General features: G+C 37.3%; 1 protein-coding gene across 1 annotated transcript in view; it reads left to right on the top strand.

Annotated features, from left to right (window-relative positions):
• Positions 1-25,443, top strand: part of AUH (AU RNA binding methylglutaconyl-CoA hydratase) — a 162,335-nt gene that overhangs the window by 73,989 nt on the left and 62,903 nt on the right. Inside the window, exons 5-6 of the mRNA XM_082841990.1 lie at positions 11,284-11,376; positions 13,052-13,108. Coding sequence (XP_082698116.1) covers positions 11,284-11,376; positions 13,052-13,108 — 150 coding nt within the window. The remainder of the gene's footprint in view (positions 1-11,283; positions 11,377-13,051; positions 13,109-25,443) is intronic.

The raw sequence follows: 25,443 nt of genomic DNA, 5'->3' as shown, positions 1-25,443 counted from the left end.
TTAGATTGGATGCAATCCAGTTTATATTTTACTCTCCCCCCCCCCCATTTGATGTTATTACAAATTAGAAATTGGAAGTACTGAATTATAGTATGTGAAAGATTGATTAATGAAACACTCTAGTTAGCTACCTTTATTAGTTTTCCAAGTAGTAACTTACAGATCTCAATTTTAGTTTCCTTTATCCTCTTGCCAAGAATGATGGAAAACTGACACAGGTATCTAGGAATCAGTTGTTTTCCCTTATGAGTTGTTAACATCCCCTATTTATTGATTTGTAATCTAGAATAGAATAGTTACACATCACAGTTTGCAACTGATGGTTTTTCTTCTCTTTTTGGAATTTTATTGCCTTTGCTGACTTTCATTGGGTGTTAATTACATTATAACTGTAATTTTGTGAAAATTACAATGTTTTCCTAACTATAGCAGGAGTAATGGGCTTCTCAACCAAGCTCTGTCACTTACTCTAAAATATTACCTAGAATATTCTAGAATTTGACAAGCTCCCCCCCAAAAATCATTAAAAAATTTTTTTATGTCTTTTTCATGGTTGTTAGCTTTTAATTCCACAGGCAATATCTAAGTATGTGTTTAATGTAAAAATTTAAAACCCTTTTCAGCAGCTTTCCCTCATTCCCTTTCTCTCCACATAAGTAATTACTGCTAATATGCTAATTTAATATGTATATTTTGGGGCCTTTTCCTGGCTTTTACTTGAATATATATTTATATACATTGATAATGTATATTTATATACATTGATAATGTACATTGATTATGTACAAACATATATGTATATATGAAAAGAACCACATAAACAGGTTTTTTAATTTTATTTTTGGAAATTTTTAGTTTTCTAGGAATTTATCCATTTAATTTAGATTGTCAAATGCATTGGTTTAAAGTCATCCATAATATTCTTTTATCTGTTAAATATCAGAAGAACCAACAATGATGTCCCCTTTTCATTCCTGATATTGGTAATTCATGTCTTCTCTTTTTCTTTGATCAGTCTCTCCAGACGCTTTTCAGTTTCATTATACATTAAAAAAAATCTGGGGCTTCCCTGGTGGCACAGTGGTTGAGAGTCCGCCTGCCAATGCAGGGGACGCAGGTTCGTGCCCCAGTCTGGGAAGATCCCACATGCCGCGGAGCGGCTGGGCCCGTGAGCCATGGCCGCTGAGCCTGCGCATCCAGAGCCTGTGCTCCGCAACAGGAGAGGCCACAACAGTGAGAGGCCCACGTACAGCAAAAAAAAAAAAAAAAAATCTGTATTGGGCTTTGTTCTCTATTGTTTCTGTTTTATTAATCCCTATTCTGGTTTTTATTAATTCCTTTCTTTTTTATTCAGGTTTAATTTGCTACTTTATTTTAGTTTATTTTTTTAATTGAAGTATAGTTGATTTACAATGTGTTAGTTTTTGGTGTACAGCAAAGTGATTCAGTTATATATTAATATATACATGTGTGTGTGTGTGTGTGTGTGTGTGTGTGTATTCTTATTCTTACGGACATAGAAAACAAACTTATGGTTACCAAAGGGGAAAGGGGGTGGGGGAGGGATAAATTGGGAGTTTGGGATTAGTAGATATAAACCACTGCTTTATTTTAAACTCATTCAGGTGGATCTTTATTTCACTTATCTTCTTCCAATTAGACATATATTAGACCTTCTTGCTTTATCCTTTATCTCTGTCTTTTCCATATTTGTTTTTCCTTACCTGTCTGTGAATAGTTTCTTGTCACCCATCTACCAGCTCACTAGTTTTCTTGTAAGCTGCACCTGATTTGTTATAAACATTGAGTTATTTTATTTCATTTTGTTTTCGTTCTTTAAAAAATCTGTTTTGTCACTTTTTATAGTCTACAGTTTCCTGCTTGGCTTTATGTCTTTGACAATCAGTGTTTGATGACTTTGGATCTCAATTTTACATGGATATTTTTCTTCTTAATTGTTTTTTTCTACTGGTTCTTACTGTATCTTGTTTCCTTGGTTATTCTTTGGCTGTGTGATAGACACTGTATTTGAAAAATTATTTCTGGGAATAGTTTAGAATCTAGTTTTCTCCAATGTGGATTTTTATCACTGCAATTTAGAAAATGACTTCCTAGTATTGTTTGCTATGGATATACCATAATGTATATAATTATTCCTTTATTGGTGGGCTTATAGGTAGTTTTTAGTTTTTTACTATTATAAACAACAATGCAGAAAATATCATTATACATATTACTAGGGTATCTGAGGGAGCCTTAATAAATAGAAATCATTCTTCTCTCTGAGGTTTGGAATAAATTGAAAAATAAAATAAAAAGTAGCAAAAAAGGCAAAATGTTATCTTTATTACTGATATGATCTTTATTACTTTATTACCGTTCAGTTGAAGGTTGTGGCTTTAGATCTGTTGATGAGATTTGCTCATTTGGATCGCCAGCGTTAGACCGGCTTACCCCAGTCAGAGCTACACTGAAGCTCTGGCCACCTCCTACAGCAGTTGGCCCAGATGCAGCGTCGCATAACTCACAGGGCACTTTTCACGTAGGCATCAAGGAGAACCTGTGTTCTTGGAGGCCAGGTGCATTTCCAAAAGAAGGAAGAAGGAGGGAATAGTTGAGCCAAGAATATGCCCATTTATTCATTTTTGAATTAGCCAATTAGATAAAAAATAATTTGTTAGGGTAGAAGAAATTTTGGGGCAAAAGTTATAGGAGAGTAGAACCCACCTCTCTAATGCTGTATATATTTAGTATGTCAGGGGAGAGGAGAACATCTGTATGACCATGTACACTGGACACTTTCCAGATGGGAAAGTGAGTGGCTTTGTTAGAAAGTACCTCTGGAGACAGGTGGCTGGAGCCTGCACTCCTGCTAAACTGATCCTCACACATTGAGCCAACTGTCTGCTAGGTTACTAAAATGGGGAAGAAAATGTGCCTCCAGGCCACCCATATGTGTTTGTCTATAATTAGCTAGTAGTTTTGTTGTTATTTTCTAGTTTACTTATTGCATATTGGTCAGAGAATGGCTGTGACATTTGTACTGTTTTGAATTTATTGTGTTTTTGCTTTGTGCATGCTGTTATTTGGTGTATAGGTATTTTATCACTGCTAGATCCTTATTGTGGATTTTTGCTTTATTAAGCCTTAATAAGTACCTTTTTTGTGTGTTTATTTAATTTTTACCCCAGTGTTTCCCTTATTTATTAAGGTTATGAGATGTTTTCTTTGTATTTGACTGTGTATTTGACATCTTTCATATTTTTAAAATATTATTTTCTGTTTTGTTTTAGATGTTTCTCTGTTGTTCTGCTTGTTAGCTGGGTTTCGTTTTGTGATCCAGTTGGAGTCGTTTTCTTACTTGATGGTTATAGCTTCTTAACTGTATTGATATGTTTGGTGTTAGGTCTGTCATTACGATTTCCATGCCTTCTGATTTTGGTGATTTTACATTTAAAAAATAATCTTAAATATGCTGTGTGTTTTCATGGTTCTGTGTATAGGTTTATTCTAGTAATGGGAAAGGGTTGTATTTTTGTGTCACCTGGTTATCTTTATTATTAGAACTTTATGTAGTGTACTTGGTCCTCTGTTCCTTTAGAAAGTTCTGTTGACTTCTTACTATGAGCAGTGATGGAATTGGCGTATTTCCAGTTTTAAATTCTTTCCTCCAACCTTTCTCTTATCCCATCATATTTTCTTACTGTTTTCTTTATAATTCTAAATTGAATCATACCTGTATTACTTGATTTATCAATTTTAAATTATATCTCTATTGTTTATAAAAGATCAGGGAACTAGTGTACTTTCTTTTGTTTATCATTTTTATATTAATCAAGTCATATACTTTTTAAAAACAGATTTATTGAAGTATAATTGACATATAATAAATTGCAACTTTGAAGTGTACAGTGTGGTAACTGCGACCTGTGAAAACATAACCATAATCAAGATGGTAAACATATCCATCACCCCCAGAAGTTTCCTTATGGCCCTTGGTAATCCTTTTCTTCTTCACCTCCCTGCCCTGCACCTGTCCCCAGAAAAACTACTGAACTGCTTCATAACACTAGAGACTAGTTCTCACTTTTGAGAATATTTTATAAATGGAACACAGTATGCATTAATTTTGTATGTTGTCTTTTAGTCAGCATACGCTTTTTTGAGATTCATCCATGTTTATCATGGATCAGTAGTTGGTTCATTTTTATTGCTGAGTATTGTTCCCTTGTATGGATGTACCACATGCTGACATTTGGGTTGTGTCCAGTTTGGGGCAGTTACACATAAAGCTGCTACAAATATTTGTATGTAAATCTTGACCATCTTTACCTTTACTACTGTTCCCCAAAGAATTAAGGTCCTTACTGCTTCTTTCTGTCAGTTTTGTGGATTGATGAGATTGTCAGGTTCTCTGGGGATTAGAGGAGGTGTCCAGAGCTTTGCCTGGGAATCTTCTTTGAAATGCAAATCCTTGTTTTAGTAGGTCTGGGTGAGACCTGGAATTCTACATTTTTAACAAGCTTCCATGCGATGCTAATGCTGCTGGTCCACAACCCCACGTTGAAGGGCAAGGATATAGACCCTGAGAGTTAATGAAGCAAGGCAGTAAAGCTGTTTTTTTCCTACAGGTCAAAAAGTAAACTACTTCTAGTGTTATACTTTTATTAGCAACAAAATAACTACATTTGCCCTGTCAAGCAGCATTTGAAGTGCCAGGGGCTCTATTCCATCTGAAGTAGCAGTTGACAGTGGAAGTCATTACTCAGTTACACTTATTATAATCTCCCAGACAAGGCTGTTGAGTGGGAGCATGTGGGGATTTAACCTCAGCAGCATCCCCTCTCTGCATTTCCCCTAGGGAGGCTTTATTTGATTTGGAATTTTGGTAGGAAGGGGATGCTCAGGTGTTGGCTCTTCCTACTTTAATAACCTATATAGTCATATACTAGGGAAAGTCTGGGTTGGGGGTTCCCAGGGAAAACTCGAGTCAGAACTCTGTTACAGTCAACTGGTGCCTTGCATCTGGCTCCTGAGGTTTCCCCAATTGGATCCACCGAACTGTGGTGTTGCTCTAGGTTTCCAAGAGTTAGAAGAGCATAGAACCAGTGTGCTTGTCGGAGTTTCTTAGGAGTCTCAGCATTTCCCTTTCCTCAGGTACATGGCTGCACATCCTTTGGAAAGGATGGCTAACAATGCTGAGTCCTTCCTCAGGGACTCTGGGTCTGGGCTGTAAGAACTGGTGATAGACAATAATGGGTACAGGGGAGAGCCTGGAGCCAGACCACCTGTGCTCTAGTTGTGGCTATCCTGGGCAACTCCTCAACCCAGTAATAGTTCTGATGTCATAAGGCTGGTAGGAGGTTTAAATATTTCTGAGGTGCTTAGGAGAGTGGCCAGACATAGTAAGCACTTTCTACTATTTTGCTAGATCCATAGGTAGCTATGTAGAAAGACAGGAAGGCATCTGCGTAAGTGGTAGCTTAGAAAATTCAGGCAGCTTTTCTCAGATTGCACAGTGGTCACGTTTTTGAGTCCTGGGAAGGGTGGCTCCCATTTGTGGGCCTCCAGCCCCCGGTGTGGTGAGGAGAGTGTGTTTGTTGGCGTCTAGTCAGGCCTGTTCCTTTCTCAGTGGCCCAGACTGGACCTCCGGAGAGCCAACATGCAGCCAGCATGCAGGCTTTGGGCAGGAGTGGTTTTATTTTGTTTTTTTGTGGTTCCTTTGAAACTTGATGATGGCAGCTTAACCTGAAGGTAAAGTTTTAGCTGAAATTAGGGATAATTTGGAATTTATTATAACTTTCAGTTAACCTTGATTTTATTTCTATTCTCCTTCAATGATTTCAATAAAGTCAGACTTTTGGTATTACTAAATGGGCATTGTTTTGAAATATTTAATTCTGTGTTTTCTATAAGAACACTATTCTTCAAGCAAAACCAAATTTAAAACTCATGAGTGACACTAGCAGTCCCTTAATAATCGCACTGTTTATGTTTTTCTAGAAACATCTGAAAACCTACATTATGTACTGTATTTATCTCAGAGCTGAAAGGAGCCCCTCACTTGCCTTTCCCCCACGTTCGTGGCCTCTGACTCGTTATGCTCGCAGAGGGTGTCCTGCAGACTCTGGAGTAGACAGGGCCTGCCTTGTAGCTCATTTATTTTCTCTTAAAATAGCAACACTTTAATTGTTTGCTTTAATTATATTTTTAGGAGAATTCAAAGGATGATTATCTTCTTTGTCATACCTGGCTCATTTCCTGGTGCTAAACTCAAAATAGTATCTAATCCTGTTGGTTGCATAACACATTGAGTCATCATTTCTTCCTATTGCTGTTGGGAATAGCCACTGCTCGTGGCGGTTCCCGTTTCATTCAGTCTCACTCTGATACAACTGCCAATTTGATATTTCTTGGTTCTTTGAAACTGATAATCTGCCTTTCAGATGTTTGTTTTATTGAGTTTTCTCTAAGATTATTAACTGCTCCCAAGTAGAAGAAACACTATGTATAAAAACAAGCATATTAGGTAACTATGAAACTAGCATGTACTTTGAGGTCACTTATATTTTCCTGAAAAATGTTTACAAGAAAAACATCTTTCAGGGGAAAATTAGGATGATATAGAACTTCAGAACTTATAATATTATAAAATGATTGAAATTTAATTACTCATTGAATGCTAATTCAGTTGTTCTATTTAAATAATTCTTTTAGTAGGAAAAATTTTATAGTCAGCTTTACAGAATGCTAATTTATGTTAATATTCAAAAGTACCAAGGAGTTTACCTATTTAATGATTTGAGAGTATTAATACCCTATTTTCTGTATTCTTTGTAATATAAGGACCCCACATTTCTTGTCATTTTTATTATATATTTTTATATAAGTTGCAATGTTAAAAACTTTTATTTCCTTGAGAAAATACCTTAAGTTCTTAACTGTCACATTTAAAAATAATTTTCTTTACTTCCAGAAAGTAAAGCATATAACAGAAAAGTATTGTTTTCTAACTTCAGAATTAAGAAAAACTTTAGCACGAGATGATTCATTTTAGCCCCTTCCCACCAGTGCCCTCATCTCCCAGGTCAACATGTTTGCATTTGTTTATTTCTTCTCCTTTCCTACCACTGCATTATATAAACTCCATCCTCATACTTCAAGTCATGTAGAACCTGAAACCTGTCTGTTGAACATGCCCCTTCCCCCATCATTTTATTTTGTCAAAGTAATGTTTGTTATAGACTTCTCACAATGAAGGGAAAGGGTATATATACATTAATTTCATTTGTGTTTTTACTTTTTTTCTTTTAGTGACATTCTATACTTCTGAAAAAATGGTGCTTTTTAACTTTCTATTGGCTAAGTGTGATTTTTAAGTGTAATATTTATTTGAGAATATTAACTAATAAAAATGTAGAGCAAAGGTTTATGTCTTTTTTTTTTTTTTTTTTTTTTTTTTTGTGGTACGCGGGCCTCTCACTGTTGGGGCCTCTCCCGTTGTGGAGCACAGGCTCTGGACACGCAAGCTCAGGGGCCTTGGCTCACGGGCCCAGCCGCTCCGCGGCATGTGGGATCTTCCCGGACCGGGGCACGAACCCGTGTCCCCTGCATTGGCAGGCGGACTCTCAACCACTGCTCCACCAGGGAAGCCCAGCTTTATGTCTTTTTGAGGCAATCGTTGTGTTGCAGTATTAAGAACATTACAGATGACCAGGAATTTTTCCTGTGTTCTTTCCATTATGCTTTAGAAATTATGAAGTGATAGAGTATTTCTTTTGTAATTTACATTCATTTTATTCCTTTTACCCTTCTATTTAGTCTACATTTTCAATGCACAGTTTGATGTGAAGAAAAATTCTTTTCCATATATATCACATCAATTTGTTGCTATTTTTAGGGGGAAAAAATCTAAGGAATATGAAATAACTCCTATTTACCATGAGTTGAAATTTTTAGAAATTGGAACTTGGTGGTACACATATTTCAGGCTTGGGTTTGGTTTTGGAAGCCTTTAAACTCATTTTTGTTAATTTGTTTTCTGACACGTCAGCTTCCAGCAGATATTTAGTGAGTGCTGAAGACACTCACTGTTGACCAGCATTTTCACACAGCAAGGAGAGAATACCCCACTCTTCCTGTTGCTCTCTCCATCTTAGGAACTCTGCAGTTTTTCTTTTCTGTAGCTCCATTGGGCTGCATATATTCACGTTGTTCCATTAAAGTATTAAATGAAAGAAGTTAATAACAAGAAGAAGAGTAGAGAGAATACCAGAATTAATGGAGTTAGAAGAGGCAATGAAAAATCTTGCGGTTTGTTCCAGAGTGGTAGGAAGGATGTTATTGACCAGCATTGATGTGATGTTAATCTTTACTTCTGAATGGAACTGTCCATTCAGAAGGTGAATGTGAATGCTCTCCTGGAAAAGTGTGTACAGAGTGCCATGGAAGCGTAAAGCAAGGGGCTTTTGAGCATTGCCTTGAAAGATAATTCGGGACTAGCTAGGCGTTCCAGGCAGAGGGCAGCTTGTACACAGGTTTGGATGCAAATGACTTCTGAAGGTGCTTTAAGTAATTTGGGGCTGGAACACAGAGTAGGTGTGTGAGGTTGGAGAAGGGGTTGGGCAGGTGGGCAGACTTAGTTCATCAGGTGCCTCCTGTGCCATGCTAAAATTTTCACAAATTTTACCCTGAATGTGGAATAAATCATTGTACTGTTTTAAGTAGGGGAAGAGCATGACACTGTTTGCACTTTAGAAAGATTATCCTGCAAGAAATATGGAAGTTGCATTGGAAGGGGCACATTGCAGGTGAAGGAGGTCAATTAGAGATCTCCTGCTGGTGCAAAATGAGGGGGCCCAGAACTTTGGCTGTATGAAAGGGAGGGAGATTTGCCAAATTGTGACCTGTTAGACAGGACTTAGAAAACAATTAGATGTAAGATCATTGGAAAAGAGGACATCTGGGATGACTTCTGGGTTTCTGTCTTGAGTAACTTGGTGAATGGAGATGCTTGGTGAATGTGAGATAGAATCTAGAAGAAGGATTGACAGGAAGTTGATTTGAACATGATAAAGTATTTAAGTAGAGATGTCCAACAGACAGGTAACTGTAGAGATACAGTTTAGAGAGAAGTTTGGGTTTGAAGTGGTGATTTGTATATCATTGGTATTACAGATGGGAAAAGTTAAGGATAGGAAAGAGACCTACTGGGCAGAGCTTCTATTTAGAGAGGAAGAAGGCTGAGATATAACCAGAGGCAGAAAGAAAGGCAGGAAAAATGAGGGGGAGGAATCCAGAAGGCAAATGAAGAGAGGAATTCAAGGAGGAGGAGTGTTCAGGATTTATGTCTCTGATATTCAGAGGCAACGAGTTTAATAGGGACTGGTGCCCATTGGTTATGGGACAATATCATAGTGTCACTGGTAAGCGGAGCAAGAACGGTCTCGGTGAGATGAGTGGGACTAGAGCTGTGAGGTGGAGATGAGTGGGAGTGATGAAACGCGTTTACTCTGTTCCCTCTAGACGCTTGTCTTAGATGGAGGTGAGCCAAGGCCATAGTGAGGCCTAGGGAAAAATTTTGATGGGAGAGACTTGAGAATGGGGAGGTAGCAGATTGAAGGAGTCTAGAAATATGATAATTTCTATAGCTAGCTTTGTAGAAAGGAAGGAGGATTGGGAGCTGTGTAACAGTAATTCCATTGTACTTGTAGTGGCTTGAGGTGACCTTGGGAGCCAGTTGGATTATTTGCCATTATATTACTTTATTAATTTTTCTTTTTTGTCAGATAAAATAACTAGATTTTATTTTTTCATTAAACTCATTTCCTGACTGTAAACACTGACATAGCTGTCTATTCATTTTTTTACCAGGTGTGCTGTAAAGCACATTGTGTGGAGCACCTTTGAATTTGTTCTGTCCTTTCAAGCTTCCACCTCCCCGCAAAATGCTCAGACAGGTGCAAATAGTGAAATATGCCCTGTTCCCAAGCCCCGTTCATCCCTGCTCTATCAGTAGTGCTTTTGCCTCAGGTGGCAGCATCTATATGTGCTCTATCTCAGCCATTTCAGCTTTGCTCTTAGAATAAATTTAATAAATTTCTTCATGTATGAAGAAAACTCAGTGTACTTCAACAAATTTGAATAAAGCTCTCTATCTGAGGAATTTCACATATCAGAATACCTATGGAAGAGAGACTTCTAGAGATGGTATTTTTAAATTTTATTTTTATTTATTCATTTTTATTTTATATATTTATTTATTTTAAATTGATATATAATTGGCATATAACTTGTGTAAGTTTAAGGTGAATGTGTTGATTTGATGTATTTACATATTGTAATATGATTACCACTGTAGCATTAGCTAACACCTCCATCATGTCACACAATTATTATTTCTTTTTTGTGGTGAGAACAAATTAGGAGATGGTACCTTTTTAATATCCACATTTTATTCATATGTTAAGCTTGTTCAGCCTACTTCACATTCCCATAGTCAAAATAAAATTTATAGAAAGGATTCTGCTTCACGGAATAATTAACCAGTTAGTTTTGGAACTACTTGTAAAAAATGAAATCTGTATATTTACAGAAGTTTCATTAAAATAATAGTGTTTCTGGACTAAAGAAAATCTGGCTTTGAGTTCTGTGATTGGCTGACCCCTTCCCAGTCATGCCTTTGGGCAGGTTCTCAGTATCTCTTCCATCTGAAGTGTGTGGTATTTGATAGAGCCTGATCACTTTCTAGCTACTGTTCATCATACTCATTGCCAAATGGTAGAACTAGTGGGTTGACGTCCAGCAGCCACTTGGACTGCTTCTGTCTTGTTTGAGTAGATGTATTACTTCTTTAAATGAGGCTCTATCATTCTGAGTACCAGGGTAACCTATAAAGGGTCATGAATTTTGCATTATACCTAAGTCATTTGAACTTGAAATTTGTGTGAACCAGACATCTCATAAAAGACTTCAGGCTTGAAGAATACAGAATCAGAACTATGATTCTTTTAATTCAACAGAAAATGTTTATGAATGTATTTCAATAATATGGTAAGATTTAAAGATATTACTGCATATTTATGTGATGAAACCCTATACAATCATTACATTTTCTAGAATAACGAAGAATGAAATGCTTATTTAGTTAAAAGTAAAAGGGATACAAAAGTCTATAGACGATATTTCGTTTAAAATTATATTCACAGAAAAAAATGTAAAATAAATTGCATAGTAAGGTAACACTCTTACTGAAGGAGCATAAAATCTTTCTTTCTATTTCAGCTAATCTTCCAGTGCCAACCATTGCAGCAATAGATGGACTCGCTTTAGGTGGTGGACTTGAACTGGCTTTAGCATGTGATATAAGAGTAGCAGGTGAGAATTAATCCTATATAAAAACATAACTTTTTAAAAATGAGGTTTGTGCTTACTCTTCAGATTGTTCCAAATATTTTATTTTTTTCCTGTTGCTGAATAGAACATGTAGAAAAAAATCACCTGTTGGGCTTAATGAAGTATTTAAAATTCCCAGTTAAGAAAACAGTCTTTTGTAGTATCTTGTTCAGTCTTAGCAGGAGGAAAGGAGAACAGGAATTGGGTCAGACAGACTGAATTTGGATCTTAGGTCCTGCCCTTTTTAGATCAGTTTCCTCCTCTGAAATGGGAGAAATGACGGTTACTGTTGTGAAGATTAAATGAGTTTGTGTACAGCATGTGACTAGTCTAAGCACATAATTATTGTTAGCTATAGTAGTAATAGCTTAATCTCTTTGAGGCACACTTTCTTCCTGCATGGTTTTCTGGAGACTGGATGAAGTGTTTATGAAAATAATGAAGGAAACAATTAGTGCTAACCATGTGCTGAGTATTGACTTGGTGTTCAGCTAATACTTGACACATATTAGCTCACTTAATCTGCCTAACATCCCTGTGAGATAGGTACATACTGTGGTGCTTGAGGAAGCTAGTGCAGAGACAGGTAAAGAAACAAGACCCAGATCAGTGATGAGCTGGATTTGAACCCAGGCAGTCTGGCGTCACGGCTCTCACTTCTGTTATCCTGCCAACGTACTGCATGCTGCCAGTGCTGTCCTCAACACTATCTTCTGTATGGTCACAGTGTTGTCTGTATCCTTGTCCCTTATAGGGGTGACATACAGGGGCTCTGGGATCAAGGACTGGGCGAGGTAGGCAGCAAGTATTTGTCATGGTTCTTCCCCTGGTTCCCACTGTCTCTTCTGATGGAGCTGCCTGTTAAATGTAGAGTCAATATAATTATGTTTTTACTAATTTTATGGTAACTGGCTCTTGGAATTTGCATTTGCTAATCCATGTGTACTTTTCCCCCATTTCACTTTATTTTAGATCTCTGTTTTCTTGACTGAGATTTTTGGGTTTTATACTGAAAAGCCAAGTTACATGCAATCCATTTTTGAAAGAATGCAAGTTCTGGGAATCAGGATATGGGAAGTAGTCCAAGTACATTTGGATATGCAAATAAAGAAATAATTAAGATGTTTTAAAGTAGCCGTGAAAACAAACATGGAAAGAGGAACCCTGTCCAGCTGTCAGAACAGCAAAGCCATTTGTCAAAAGTAACTAGAGATTTGGTCTTGAAAAGTTGCCATATCTGATATGATATATTAAGCTGTTTGATCTGGAGGGCTGTTCAGGCAGCTAAAGAATTCATACTTGTCAAACACAGCCTCTCTCCTCATCCTGAATAATTAATGAGATCTAAGCCTTCAAACATGACTTGGCAGTATCAGGTCAAATTATGTAGTCACAACCCTGGTCTTTCTGCATCAAAAATTAATTCTCTGCCAAGCAGTTTTTAACAGAAAATGTTGTGTGAATCTCTTAATATATATCATTTAGAATGTTTACTTATTTCCATAACTAAATGCCTTCTGAAGTGATTTTTAAAAAGATTTGTGACACAAATTTAATTAGTAAACAATATTTGTAGCTTATTTTCCTAACTTTTTCAGGTCATCATATTTGAATTTGATGATGTGGATGTTACTTAATTTTCTTCTTTCCTTTTTAGCTTCTTCTGCAAAAATGGGCCTGGTTGAAACAAAGTTGGCAATTATTCCTGGTGGAGGTATGGATTGTTCACGCCCATCTTGATTTGTTCCTCAAAACAGAGCATAAGGCAAAAAGGTGTTAGTTGAAAAGGCAACATTTTGGGTAAAGAGACTAATGCTGTGTTGTTTGCTTCTGTAGCAGAGTCCTTATTCAGAATGCATTCTTTAGCTTCCGTAGGTGTGAAGATTGCAGACCTCTTGCCTGTTGCTCTCTTTTTGTGCTGTGTCCTGTGCTTTTCTGTTAGATTTCTGAACTTTAAAATTATTGCATCAGTCACATTATTCTTGAAGGATAACACCGATATTTTGAAACTTTTATGTCAGTATGTAAATGTGTGCATCCTCAGAGAGCTTTATACACACAGTCAGACCCCAGTGGAGGAGGGGGCAGGGCTTCCCAGGCTTCGTGCCAGCTTACTGTGTTTCTCTGCAGCTGGACAAAGGTTAGGGTTGGTGGGTAGCCTGAATTTTGAGCTGAGGAGGTGTTGTTTCTTCTGTTACTACAAAACAGGTGAGCAGCTTCTGTTGGAAGACTCATTTAAGAAAGTACTTTTCCACCATTGATAATGAAATCTGCATCACCAGATAAATCTGACATTTTTGTTCTTTCATCTGATGCAGAGAATTTGGAGACATTCCCATTCTGTGAAGTCATTCTTTCAAAAAGTTGACTTCACCTAAGGATGTGCACATTGATAACATTAGTTTATGAATGAAATAACAGTAATAATGTAAAAATTAAAGGCAGTGTTTGAATACTTCCTTTGTACCTAGGTTAAAATTATATGTTTAACCTTATCATTATAAGAATATTTATCCTGGTTAAGGTGTATAGGTAGAGATAAAAACATAATTCAGTGAAACTGAAGACTACCCAGATCAATATATAAGACTCACTGAGTTTTCTACTTTGGTAATCCGCAAAAATAATATTCTTGTAGGTAAAAGCATTTACTAATCTACCTGTTTTACCATGCCAATCTTCTTCACAGTGACTCATGAAAACCCTAAAAGGATTTATAAGAAAATAGACCCAATTGAAAAGAATTATCAGATAAAAATATGTGAAATAATACAAGGTTTAGAAAAAGGATGATATGATGTGTTTCTGAAATTCTTTTAAAGAAGTAAGCATTTATTCATAATTAGGATATGACTGAGCCTAGAAAGATAGTGACTGTAGTTGAATGGTGGGCCCCCTGAGAGATATGTCAATCTGGAACCTATGAATGTGACCTTATTTGGAAAAGGGGTCTTTGCAGATGTAATTAACTTAAGGATCTTGAGATGATTTCATCCTGGATTGTCTGAATGAACCTCAGATTCAATGACAAGTATCTTTATAAGAAGAGGAGAAGATTCAAAAAAGAGAAAAAACAAAGAGAAGAAGGTCTTGTGAAGACAAAGACAGCAGAGATTGGAGAGATGCATTTGCAAGTCAAGGAAGAAAAAGGATTGCTGGCAGCCATCAGAAGCTAGGGGATTCTTCCTCAGAGCCTCCAGGAGGAACCAACCCTGCCATCATCTTAATTTTGGACTTCTGGCCTCCAGAACTATGAGAGAATAAATTTCGGTTGTTTTAAGCCACCAAGTTTGGTAATTTTGTTACAGCAGCCCTAGGAAACTAATACAGTGGTTTTTAATGTTTAAGTAAGTTTCTTGGAAAGGGAATTAGTAGGTGGCAGAGATAGGGGATAGAAGGAAAATGAACTTGATAATTTGAATATTTACCAAGTCCCGGATATGAAATGTTTTGTATTAAAACCACCAGAAGATAATACTGTTGTGTGAGAGTATAGTTGGGTTTGATTAGATGCAAAAAGCTTAATTGATTATACTAAGAAATGAGGGTGGTAGCTTTAGCTCCTTCCATCTTCCCTTGGGAGCTGCCTGTGTCATATTAGGTCTAGAAGTTAGCATTTTCTTCACAGTGTACTTAAGTTCTCTGGGGTCCTTAACAAATTTATTTGTTATAAAACTCAGAACGCTTTAACATTTTCCATTTGTTTATAAAAGATAGTTTTCTGTCTTTTTGTTTTCTTTCCTTTTTTTCTAAGTGAGTCTGAAGGAATATTGGTTGCTCCTTTAATATAATGAAGTTTTCAAGTTTATAGCTCATAGTGCATGTAATTATGTAGTACTGAATTTTTTATTGAAAATGAATCTAATTTTGTATAAGGCCACATACTCACATTTAGATAATAAGAGGTGCATGCACAATTTTTGCTTCAGTTTTATATTAGCATTATGGCTATCAAAGTACCCCAAGTAAAGCCTGTTTTTTTTTTGTTTTTTTAAATAATAGCAGAACAGTTTGTTTTAAGTAAGGATTTTTTTTTAATTGTATCTAAAGGAGCTATTTCTGAAAATTTTATGGAGAAAATCCTCTTCTGTCCTATGCATAGAAGAATTTTTTTGATCCACAGATATTTTCTCCAATTTCATTTCTCTCCTCCCCTTTCTCTTAGATCAGGGGTCCCCAAACCCCAGGCCATGAACTGTCACTGGTCCATGGCCTGTTAGGAACCAGTCCATACAGCAGGAGGTGAACAGTGGGCAACCGAGCGAAGCTCCATCTGTATTTACAGCCACTCCCCATTGCTCGCATACAGCCTCAGCGACGGCATTAGATTCTCATAGGAGCGCAAACCCTTCTGTGACTGCACATGTGAGGGATCTAGGCTGCGCGCTCCTTATGAGAATCTAATGCCTGATGATCTGAGGTGGAGCTGAGGCGGTGATGCTAGTACTGGGGAGCGGCTGCAAATACAGATTATCATTAACAGAGAGGTTTGACTACACAGAGACCATAATAAATCAGTTGCTTGCAGACTTATATCAAAACCCTATCAGTGAGTGGCAAGTGACAATCAAGCTGCATCTGGTAGCAGGCTTTATAGTGGCAAGTGAGTTGATGTACTTCAGCTGTATCTGGTGGCAGGCTTGAAGTCGAATCTGATACTTATTTTAGTCTGTGTGTGGCCCGCCCATTATTTTATTTACCACTTCCATCTGCGCCTCTTTGCCACATTGTGCACTTGTCTCAGTCACATGTAAGCCCACAAGCTAACCCTAGCCAAAATGAGTAAAAAACAAACATCACTGGAGAGCTTCTTTGAAAAGGGGGAGAGACCTAATGAGGAGACAGCAGAAGAGCCTAAGACTGCCAACAAAAAGAAAGCTGCATTTAAAAGAAAATACCAAGAGTCCTTAAATTATGGGTTCATTGCAACAGGTGATTCACATTCTCCAAGCCCGCTTTGTATAATATGTGGTGACTGGCTATCCAGCAAAGCCATGAAACCTTCAAAACTGCTTCGCCACATGGAGACCAAGCACCCTGCATCAGAAGACAAGCCTTTGGAATTTTTCAAAAGAAAAAAAAAATGTGAACACGAAGGACAGAAGCAATTATTGAAGGCCACCACTTCATCAAATGTGTCTGCTCTGAGAGCACCATTCTTAGTGGCTAACTGCATTGGTAAAGCTAAGAAGCCCTTTACTATTGGTGAAGAGTTGATCCTGCCTGCTGCTGAGGACATTTGTCATGAACTTTCAGGAGAGGCTGCATTTCAAAAGGTGACACATGTTCCTCTTTTGGCTAGCACCATAACTAGATGAATTGATGAAATAGCAGAGGATATTGAAGCACAATAGTTAGGATTAATGAGTCACCATGGTATGCAGTCCAGGTTGACAAGTCTACTAATGTTGATAACAAGGCAACAATGCTTGTTTTTATGTGACATATTTTTCAGGAGGATGTGCATAAAGATATGTTATGTGCACTTTTGTTGCCAACCAACACCACAGCTGCAGAACTATGTCTTCGAATGATTACATATCAGGAAAACTGAATTGGTCATTTTGTGTTGGTATATGTACGGACGGAGTGGCTGCCGTGACTGGACAGCTTTCTGGTTTTACTGCTCGGGTCAAAGAGGTCACTTCTGAATGTGAGTCTACGCACAGTGTCATCCACAGAGAAATGCTGGCTAGCCAAAAAATGTCACCTGAAGTTAACAATGTTTTGCAGAATGTGATTAAAATTATCGACCACATTAAAGTACGTGCCCTTAACTCACGTCTGTTCATGCAGCTCTGTGAGGAGATGGACGCAGAGCACACACATCTTCTCTTATACACGGAAGTGAGATGGCTTTCTGAAGGTAGATCACTGGCCAGAGTTTCTGAGTTACGAGAGCCGCTCCAGAGATTTCTTTTAGAAAAACAGTCACCACTGGCGGCACATTTCAGTGACACAGAATGCGTCGCAAAACTTGCTTACTTGTGTGACATATTCAACCTCCTCAACAAACTCAATCTGTCACTTCAGGGGAGAATGACAATTGTGTTCAAGTCAGCAGATAAAGTGGCTGCACTCAAAGCCGAACTGGAATTATGGGGGCAACGAGTGCACTTTGGGATTTTTGACATGTTTCATACATTAGCAGAGATTTTGAAAGAGACTGAGCCAGGGCCTTCTTTCTCCCAGCTGGTGCATGATCACCTATCTCACCTTTCACAAGAGTTTGAGCATTACTTCCCAACCACAGAAGACCCCCGAACTGGGAAGGAATAGATCCGCGAACGATTTGTGAATAAGCCAGGTGAATTGACTTTGTGCGTGCTAGGAGAGGATCAGCTGCTTGAGGTCACAAATGAGGGTGGCCTCAAAAGTATGTTTGAGACAACTTCAAATCTCCATACATTCTGGATTAAAGTCAAGGCGGAATATCCTGAGATTGCCACAAAAACATTGAAAACCCTGCTTCCATTTCCAACAACCTATCTTTGTGAAGCAGGGTTTTCTGCAGTGACAGCAACCAAAAAGAGATTACGGAGTAGATTGGGCATAAGCAACACACTTTGGGTGTCCCTGTCTCCCATCACCTCCAGATGGGACCATCTAGTGTTAGGAAAACAGGCTCAGGGCTCCCACTGATTCTGCATTATGGTGAGTTGTATAATAACTTCATTGTATATTACAATGTAATAATAATAGAAATAAAGCTGCACAATAGATGTAATGTGCTTGAATCATCCTGAAATCATCCCCCCCATCCCCGGTCCGTGGAAAAATTGTCTTCCACGAAACCAGTCCTTGGTGCCAGAAAGGTTGGGGACTGCTGTCTTAGATGATCCTCATATGAAAATACTGCTTATTTTTTTTTTTAAAACTGTTTTTAAATTGGTGAATTTGCTATGTCTAAAATGATCTCTGAGATGTCCTCTTTTTTTTTTTTTTTTTGACTGTAAACATTGCTGTTAAGTGTTATGAAGAGCTTACTATAATAGACGTAGTAGACTACACTGATTTTTTTTCTCCCTTCTTGGTGGTGCCTAACTTGCTTCCTGTTGTAGATGCTCATTGAGCAGCCAGGTGCTCATGACCCCCATCAGTGAGCCTTTCTTCACTGTCAGTGGTCCCAGTCTTTCATCTATTTCAGACAAGGGTGGTTGCGAATAGAAGATGGGTAGAATGTAAGTGGGGAGAATTCAAATACAGGGAGAGTATTGTGGAAAAAATAATGCTTTGCTTTCCTTTTTAATACTATGGATGAAATAAATATTTTCGGGGAAAATGTGTGAACTCCATCCAGTCTAGAAGACATATGTCTGTAAGTCTAACAAAGAATGCTCTTCTAAGTCATTACAGGCTCATGGTTCCGTATGTTAATCCAAGTGAAACTATCTCCCCATTTGGATTTACTGTATGTTTGATCAGCCACAAAAGAGTTAACCTGATGCTCTTAGTTGTCATATTATTATCACTTCTGCACTTTTGTGATAACAGTTTACTGGGAAAATGTAATCAAAACCTGGCATTTAGTTTTCTTTCTTTCTTTCTTTTTTTTTTTTTTACTTGAACTTGAGTCTGAATAACAATGTGATTATTTTAAAGGTATATTTTGTAAATTTTCTTAAAATAAAAAAGTTAAATTGTAAAGCGATTATTTTGCAGATATAATAATAGTCCTAATGAGCGTATTAATGGACCGTTACTATAATGCAAGTTTTAGATTAGTGTTCTAAATTTCAGTTTTTACTTGATCATTAAAGTTACATAGTTTATGAAAAGTAAGATGTGAAGGAAGGTGGAAACATACTAAAGCCAAATTGAACTTCCTTAAGTTGTATTATATCAGGTAAAATAAAAATAGAATGTAATTGACTGTCATATACTTAAACCAGTACTTTTATTTGTAATATATATATATTTAAGTATAGACAGATATTATAAAATATAAAATACCATGTTAATGGTTTAAAGCCAGTTTAAAAATCCTTAATATTGTTACCCTAGGACCTTCCTGTAATATTCTTAAATTATATTAAGGATTTTTATACACTAAATAGCCCTACTCTGTTCTTTATTATTTTCACCTTTAAGAAAGCAGCTAAACTTCCTATCTTCTTCCCAACTGAGAGAATGCTCCAGTACTAGAAAATAAAATTCTCTTTTGGAAATAGCTCCCCAAACAATACCACCCTTTAACACATTTATAAGAATGCAATAAAAACAAGTTCAGAGGATTAGAATTCTGTTATTTGACAGTTTAGGAAATTTCTGTAAGTTTGCACAGAAAATGGTGGCAGATTCTTTTATTCCTGGCCTCTGTTTCTTACATCTTCTGCTAGAGGATTTGGGGTATATGTCAAGAAACCTTATTATATCTAAGAAAACTGTTAAGGCTTCTTGCTTGGGTATACATCACTGTGGACAAGATGTCTAGTATTTCCATTGCTCTGTGGTTCTCTTTCATTCTCTCTAGCTTTTTATTTCGGAAATATTCAAACTTCAGGAAATGTGAAAGGCAGTAAAAGGAAACTCTTTATACCCTTTGCCAAGATCTGTCCCCGCCCATTTCCCTCTCCTTCCACTCTCCACCTCCCTCTCTCATATGTACATCCATTGTGTTCTTGCCGAACCCTTTCAAAATAACAAGGTGAACCTTTAAATATTTCAGTATGCTTTTCCTAAGAATAAGAAAGGACTCATATAACCACAACACTGTTATAACACCTAACATATTAACATTATTATTAATATTCAGATTACCTCAGGTTCAAAATGTTTGTAGTGGTCTTTTTGGTTTGCTTTTCCAATTCAGGATTCATTTAAGTGTCACACATTGCAATTTTGTTTGTTTGTTCTTTTAATCTCAGTAAGTTTTCCATCTCTTTTTTTTTTTTTAACACTAATCTTTTTTAAAAGAAGTCAAGCAAATTATTGAAGTTTGCGCATTCTGGATTTGACTGAGGTATTTCCTCACGTTTAAGTTTATGATAAAAAATTTTTGCCAAGAATACTAAATGGGCCACACTCTATATTTTCTTTTCATTTGATGGCACTTAAAGTTAGGTTGTCCCATTTTGGGTGACAATAACTTTGATCATTTGGTTAAAGTGGTGACTAACTGTGGGTATACTTTTAGTATTCTCTTCTTGGAAAGTTTTCAGGAAAAGAATCTTTAATAATTATCATTGGTATTGACTATTTCCCAAATTAAAAAGGAAAGGAAGAAAGAAAAATGAGTTTTTTATGAAAAGAAAAAAGGAAGGAAGGAAATGAGAGCACTCAGTTTTCACAGGACCAGAATGAGAGTCCCCAGTCTTGTCTTTTTCTCCTCCCCAGGGTGAGGGGTTTGGGACATCACTGCATGTCTCACTGTAGGCTGTGTTTAGCAATAAGGCAGTATCTTGGCATGGTGTCCAGGAACTCTATTTTAAGGTGCGTCTGTGAAGTAATGACAGATTTTTAAATCCAGTGTGTGTGTTGTCCTGAACACAGTAGTCATTTTGGAAAGTTTTGTTTATAACTTTTGTTGAAATCTTCTTAGAACATACATCAGAATCTGAGCTTATTCTTTTGACTATCTTCAGCATGACTCATCTTGATCCTGTGAGGGTGAATTTGATTTTCATAAATAGCAAGAGACCTTTCGGTGCCAAATCTGATTAATAAGGTCATACTATTTCCGGAAGAAGAAAAGTATAACAATAAAAATAAGACTGCTTTTCTTAAGAGGCTTATATAATGTCAAACATTTACCAGTGTTGTGAGCAATGGATAGCACTGCTGGATTTAATGGACTGATTCCTAAGTGACCTCTAAAGGCCAGCACTCGTTCTGCTCTGTGAAGTCTAGTACATTTACGAACACACCTCATACAGTCTCATGCAGTCTCATTTCTTTGTACTTTTAAAATGTATTCAGTGACCACTTTACTTTTTTCTAATTAGGGGATTTCGGAAGTTATTTGTCGACAGGACATATTGTTAGTTGTTGTAGAGGAAACAGATATATCAATAGATGTAGATACAGGTACAGATATAGATGACTCAGCAGTGTTCCTTTAAAATGCCCATCTGAAATCTGGTAGGAGATATTAAACATGTGTACAAGTATCATAACTGCTCTATTATAAAGTTGTTGGAATCAAACATGAATAAAGCAGTTGAAACTGGGAATTGTGAGTTTGAGAAAATAGTGTGGATTCTGTCAGCTATAAGCCTCAGTTTATAAGACATGCAATGTGGGTCCCCAGCACTTCTCTAACCTTCTCCTATTGCTGCCCCCTTTGCTCACACGCTGGGTTCCAGATATATTTATTCAGTTAATTTGCAAATACTTGTTGACCCATGCACTGGTGTAGACACTGGGTATGTAGTCATAAACAAACATGGAAAGATCACTGGAGACTCTGGGGATGGCCAAACACATGACATGATGCCTGACACTAGACAGATGTGATTGATAGCAGTTTGTTAGTCACATGTACTCACAGCTCAGAGGAAGCCACCACATGGCACACAGGACCACATGGAGGTTGTGCTTGGGAACAGTGAAAAAACAGAGTGTGGGAGGCAGGCTTTGTAGTGATGAGAGGGTGGTGTGCCCCCTGTTTCCTTAGGGAGGATGTGATTGGTTTTGTTTGAATAATTTCACAATCTGGCAGGAACCTGGAACCCTCTCCCCAGGAATAAGTAGGAACCATGTCTAGTTTTCCTGATGAGAGGTAGGTTGTTTGTCTAGGGAACTTAATTTATTGGAGCAGAGTTGAGAGGAGAACTTGTAGTCCGGCCATTTGTGGTTCACCTGATATCCCTAGGTGTTAGGCAACACATGATATTGGGACTTCAAAATTTTAGGCCTTACCCACATGAACAAATGGAAATATAGAAAGTTTCAGAATAGAGACGACAGAAGAAAGAGTGAGTGAACTTTGTGATTAATGAATAGGAGTTACTCAATCTAAGTAACAGAGAAACAAACAAAAAACCTGAATAAATGAACTGAACCTCAGGGACCTATAGGACAATACTGAAATGTTTAACATTTGTGTCACAAGAGTCTCAGAAGGAAAGGAGAAAGAGTGTGGTTCAGAAAAAAAATATTTGAAGAAATAATGGCTGAAGATTTCATAAATTTGGTGAAAGACATAAACTAAGGGTTTAAGAAACTGAGTGAACCCAAACAAGATAACTCCAGAGAAATCCAGGACCAGACACGTCATAACCAAAATGCTTAAAACTAAAGACCAAATACTACTACTACTAATAATGATACTTAAAGTCAAAGGAAAATAACATTATTTATAGGAAAACAATGATTTGAGTGTTTAGATTCCTTATCAGAAACAATGGATTCCAGAAATAAGTGGAATGGTATTTCTAAATTGCTAAAAGGAAAGAACTGTCAACCCATAATTCTGTATCAAGATAAAGTGTCTTTTAGGAATGAAGGTGAAATAAGGATATTCTCAGATTAAGGAAAACTAAGAGAATTTATGGCCTGCAGACCCAGTATGGTATTGGGGAAAAGATAGACACTTTGATCTGTGGAACACAACAGAATCCAGAAATAGACCTGTGCAAATATGGCTGGTTGATAATTGATAATTCACACAAGCAATTCAGTGGAGAAAGTATGGTGGTGGAAAAGTTGTATATCCATATGCAAAAGAAAAGAGAAAACCACTTCAACCTAAATCTCACAATTTGTACAAAATGAACTCAAATCATAAATTTAAATGTAAAATATAAAACGGACAAATCTTTGAAGCTTCATAAAGCCAGAGACTGTCTCTCTCATTTCCACAGTTTGAAACCACAGGTCCGGTAGTCATCCATCGAGTATTACTAAATGTGTAAATTATAGTTGTTCCTTGGTATCAAGGGGGATTGGTTCCAGAACCCCCTGTGGATACCAAAATCCATGGATGCTCAAAATGGCATGGTACACCTTATAAAATGGTGTAGTATTTGCATATAACCTCTGCACATCCTTCCATATATTTTAGATCGTCTCTAGATTACTTATAATACCTAATACAATGTAAATGCTAAGTAAATAGTTATAAATACAATGTAAGGGCTATGTAAAGACAGTTGGCCCTTGAATAACATGGATTTGAACTGCACGGGTCCACTTATATGCAGATATTTTTCAATAAATATACAGTTGGCCCTCTGTATTCGTGGGTTTTGCATCCATGGATTCAACAACTATGTATGGAAATTTCTGCCCGAAGTAGGTTGAATCCGAGGATGTGAAACCCACGGATACAGAGGGCCAACTGTATTCATTGTACTATGCCATTTTATATAAGGAACTTGAGCATCTGCAGATTCTGGTGTATGTGAGAGCTCCTGGAACCAATACCTCCTGCATACCAAGGGATGACTGTAGTTGGCGGCATGAGGCAAATTCAAGTCTTGCTCTTTGGAACTTTCTGGAATTTGTTTTTTCTGAATACTTTTGTTTGGAGAAGGTTGGATGAATCCGTGGATTTGGAGGGCCCGTTGTACTGCTCCTGGAGGAGATAGAATGAAATTAACTTCAAAGATGGGTTACACAAAGTAAATTAGAGATTAACTATTACAGGAATATTTTGTTTACTTGTACTGCATGCTTTTCTTCATTAAAATTCACCTTATTGCTTTATATATCCAAATTGTATAAGTAATGGGATTGAATTAATCAGTGATTTTGACTGACCTCAGATTGATGTCTGTCGTTCTCATTTTTGTTTTCTTTTTTCTTTTTTTTTTTTTTAATAACTAGTAACTTGGTATTTTGTGAGCAGCATGTTACTTTCCTGTTGTCCAGCTGTACTCAAGGTAGCCTTATTTGCATGCTACAAAATCTGCTCAGCGTCTTGATGGGGGTTCCCTTGTATGCAGCAAGTTGTTTTTCTTTTGCTGCTTTTGAGATTCTCTGAAGAGACTCCTAAAAAGATCTTTTTAACTTTTGCCACTTTAATTATAATGTGTCTTAGTGTGAGTCTTTCTTGGTTTATCTTTATCAGAATTCTCTGGGCTTCCTGGATCTTGATGTCTTTTTATCCTCTAGGTTAGGGACATTTTTAGCCATTATTTTTTCAAACAAGTTTTCTGCCCTTTTTCATTCTCTTCTTCTTCTGGGACCCCTATAATGGGAATATCGGTACACTTAATGTTGTCCCATAAGTCTCTTAAGCTTCACTCTTTTCCATTCTTTTTTTTTTTTTTTTTTTTTTTTGCAGTATGCGGCCTCTCACTGTTGTGGCCTCTCCTGTTGCGGAGCACAGGCTCCAGATGCGCAGGCTCAGCGGCCATGGCTCACGGGCCCAGCCGCTCTGCGGCATGTGGAATCTTCCCGGACCGGGGCACGAACCCATGTCCCCTGCATCGGCAGGCGGACTCTCAACCACTGCGCCACCAGGGAAGCCCTTTTTTGTTGCTTTGATTGGTTGAGTTCCACTGTCTTGTCTCTGAGTTCCCTGATTCTTTTTTCTACTTCATCTAGCATGTTGTTGAACCCCTCTATTGTATTTTTCAGTCCAGTTATTGTATTCTTTAACATTGTCACTTTTGTTTGCACTGTCTTAAATGTCTCTTTGTGGAAATTCCTTTTTGTTCATGCATTCTTTTCCTGTCCTCAGTGAGCATTTTTATGACTGTTATTTTGAACTTTTTTTCATATAAATCATTTGTTTTTGTTTTGTTAAGGTCTTTTTCTGAGGTTTTATCTTGACCTTTTTTGGGGAATATATTTCTATGTTTCTTTATTTTCCTGATTCTGTGTTAGTTTTTATGCATTAGCTAAAACAGCTAACTCTCCCAGTCTTGGAGATGAACCTTATTGTTCAGCCTTGCCCTAGCTCTTTATTGTCTGTCAAACCTTTGGTTTTGTGCAAGTATCCTGCTTTATTCTAAGTGGCTGTCAATAGTTGAGGGTGTGCCAGGACCTGTCTGTGTCTCAGAGGGGAGGACCTCAGCATCTGGATTCAGGCTGATTGGAAGCCAGACCCTTAGGCAGCAGCTTTTAAGGTATGCAAACATATTTCTTTCAGGGGAAGACTGG

The sequence above is a fragment of the Leucopleurus acutus genome, assembly GCF_964270905.1.
Source record: "Leucopleurus acutus genome assembly, chromosome: 7".
In the NCBI taxonomy this organism is placed as follows: Eukaryota; Metazoa; Chordata; class Mammalia; order Artiodactyla; family Delphinidae; genus Leucopleurus; species Leucopleurus acutus.
Note: the sequence above shows the minus strand (reverse complement) of the source record. Positions and strands in the feature narration are given on the sequence as shown.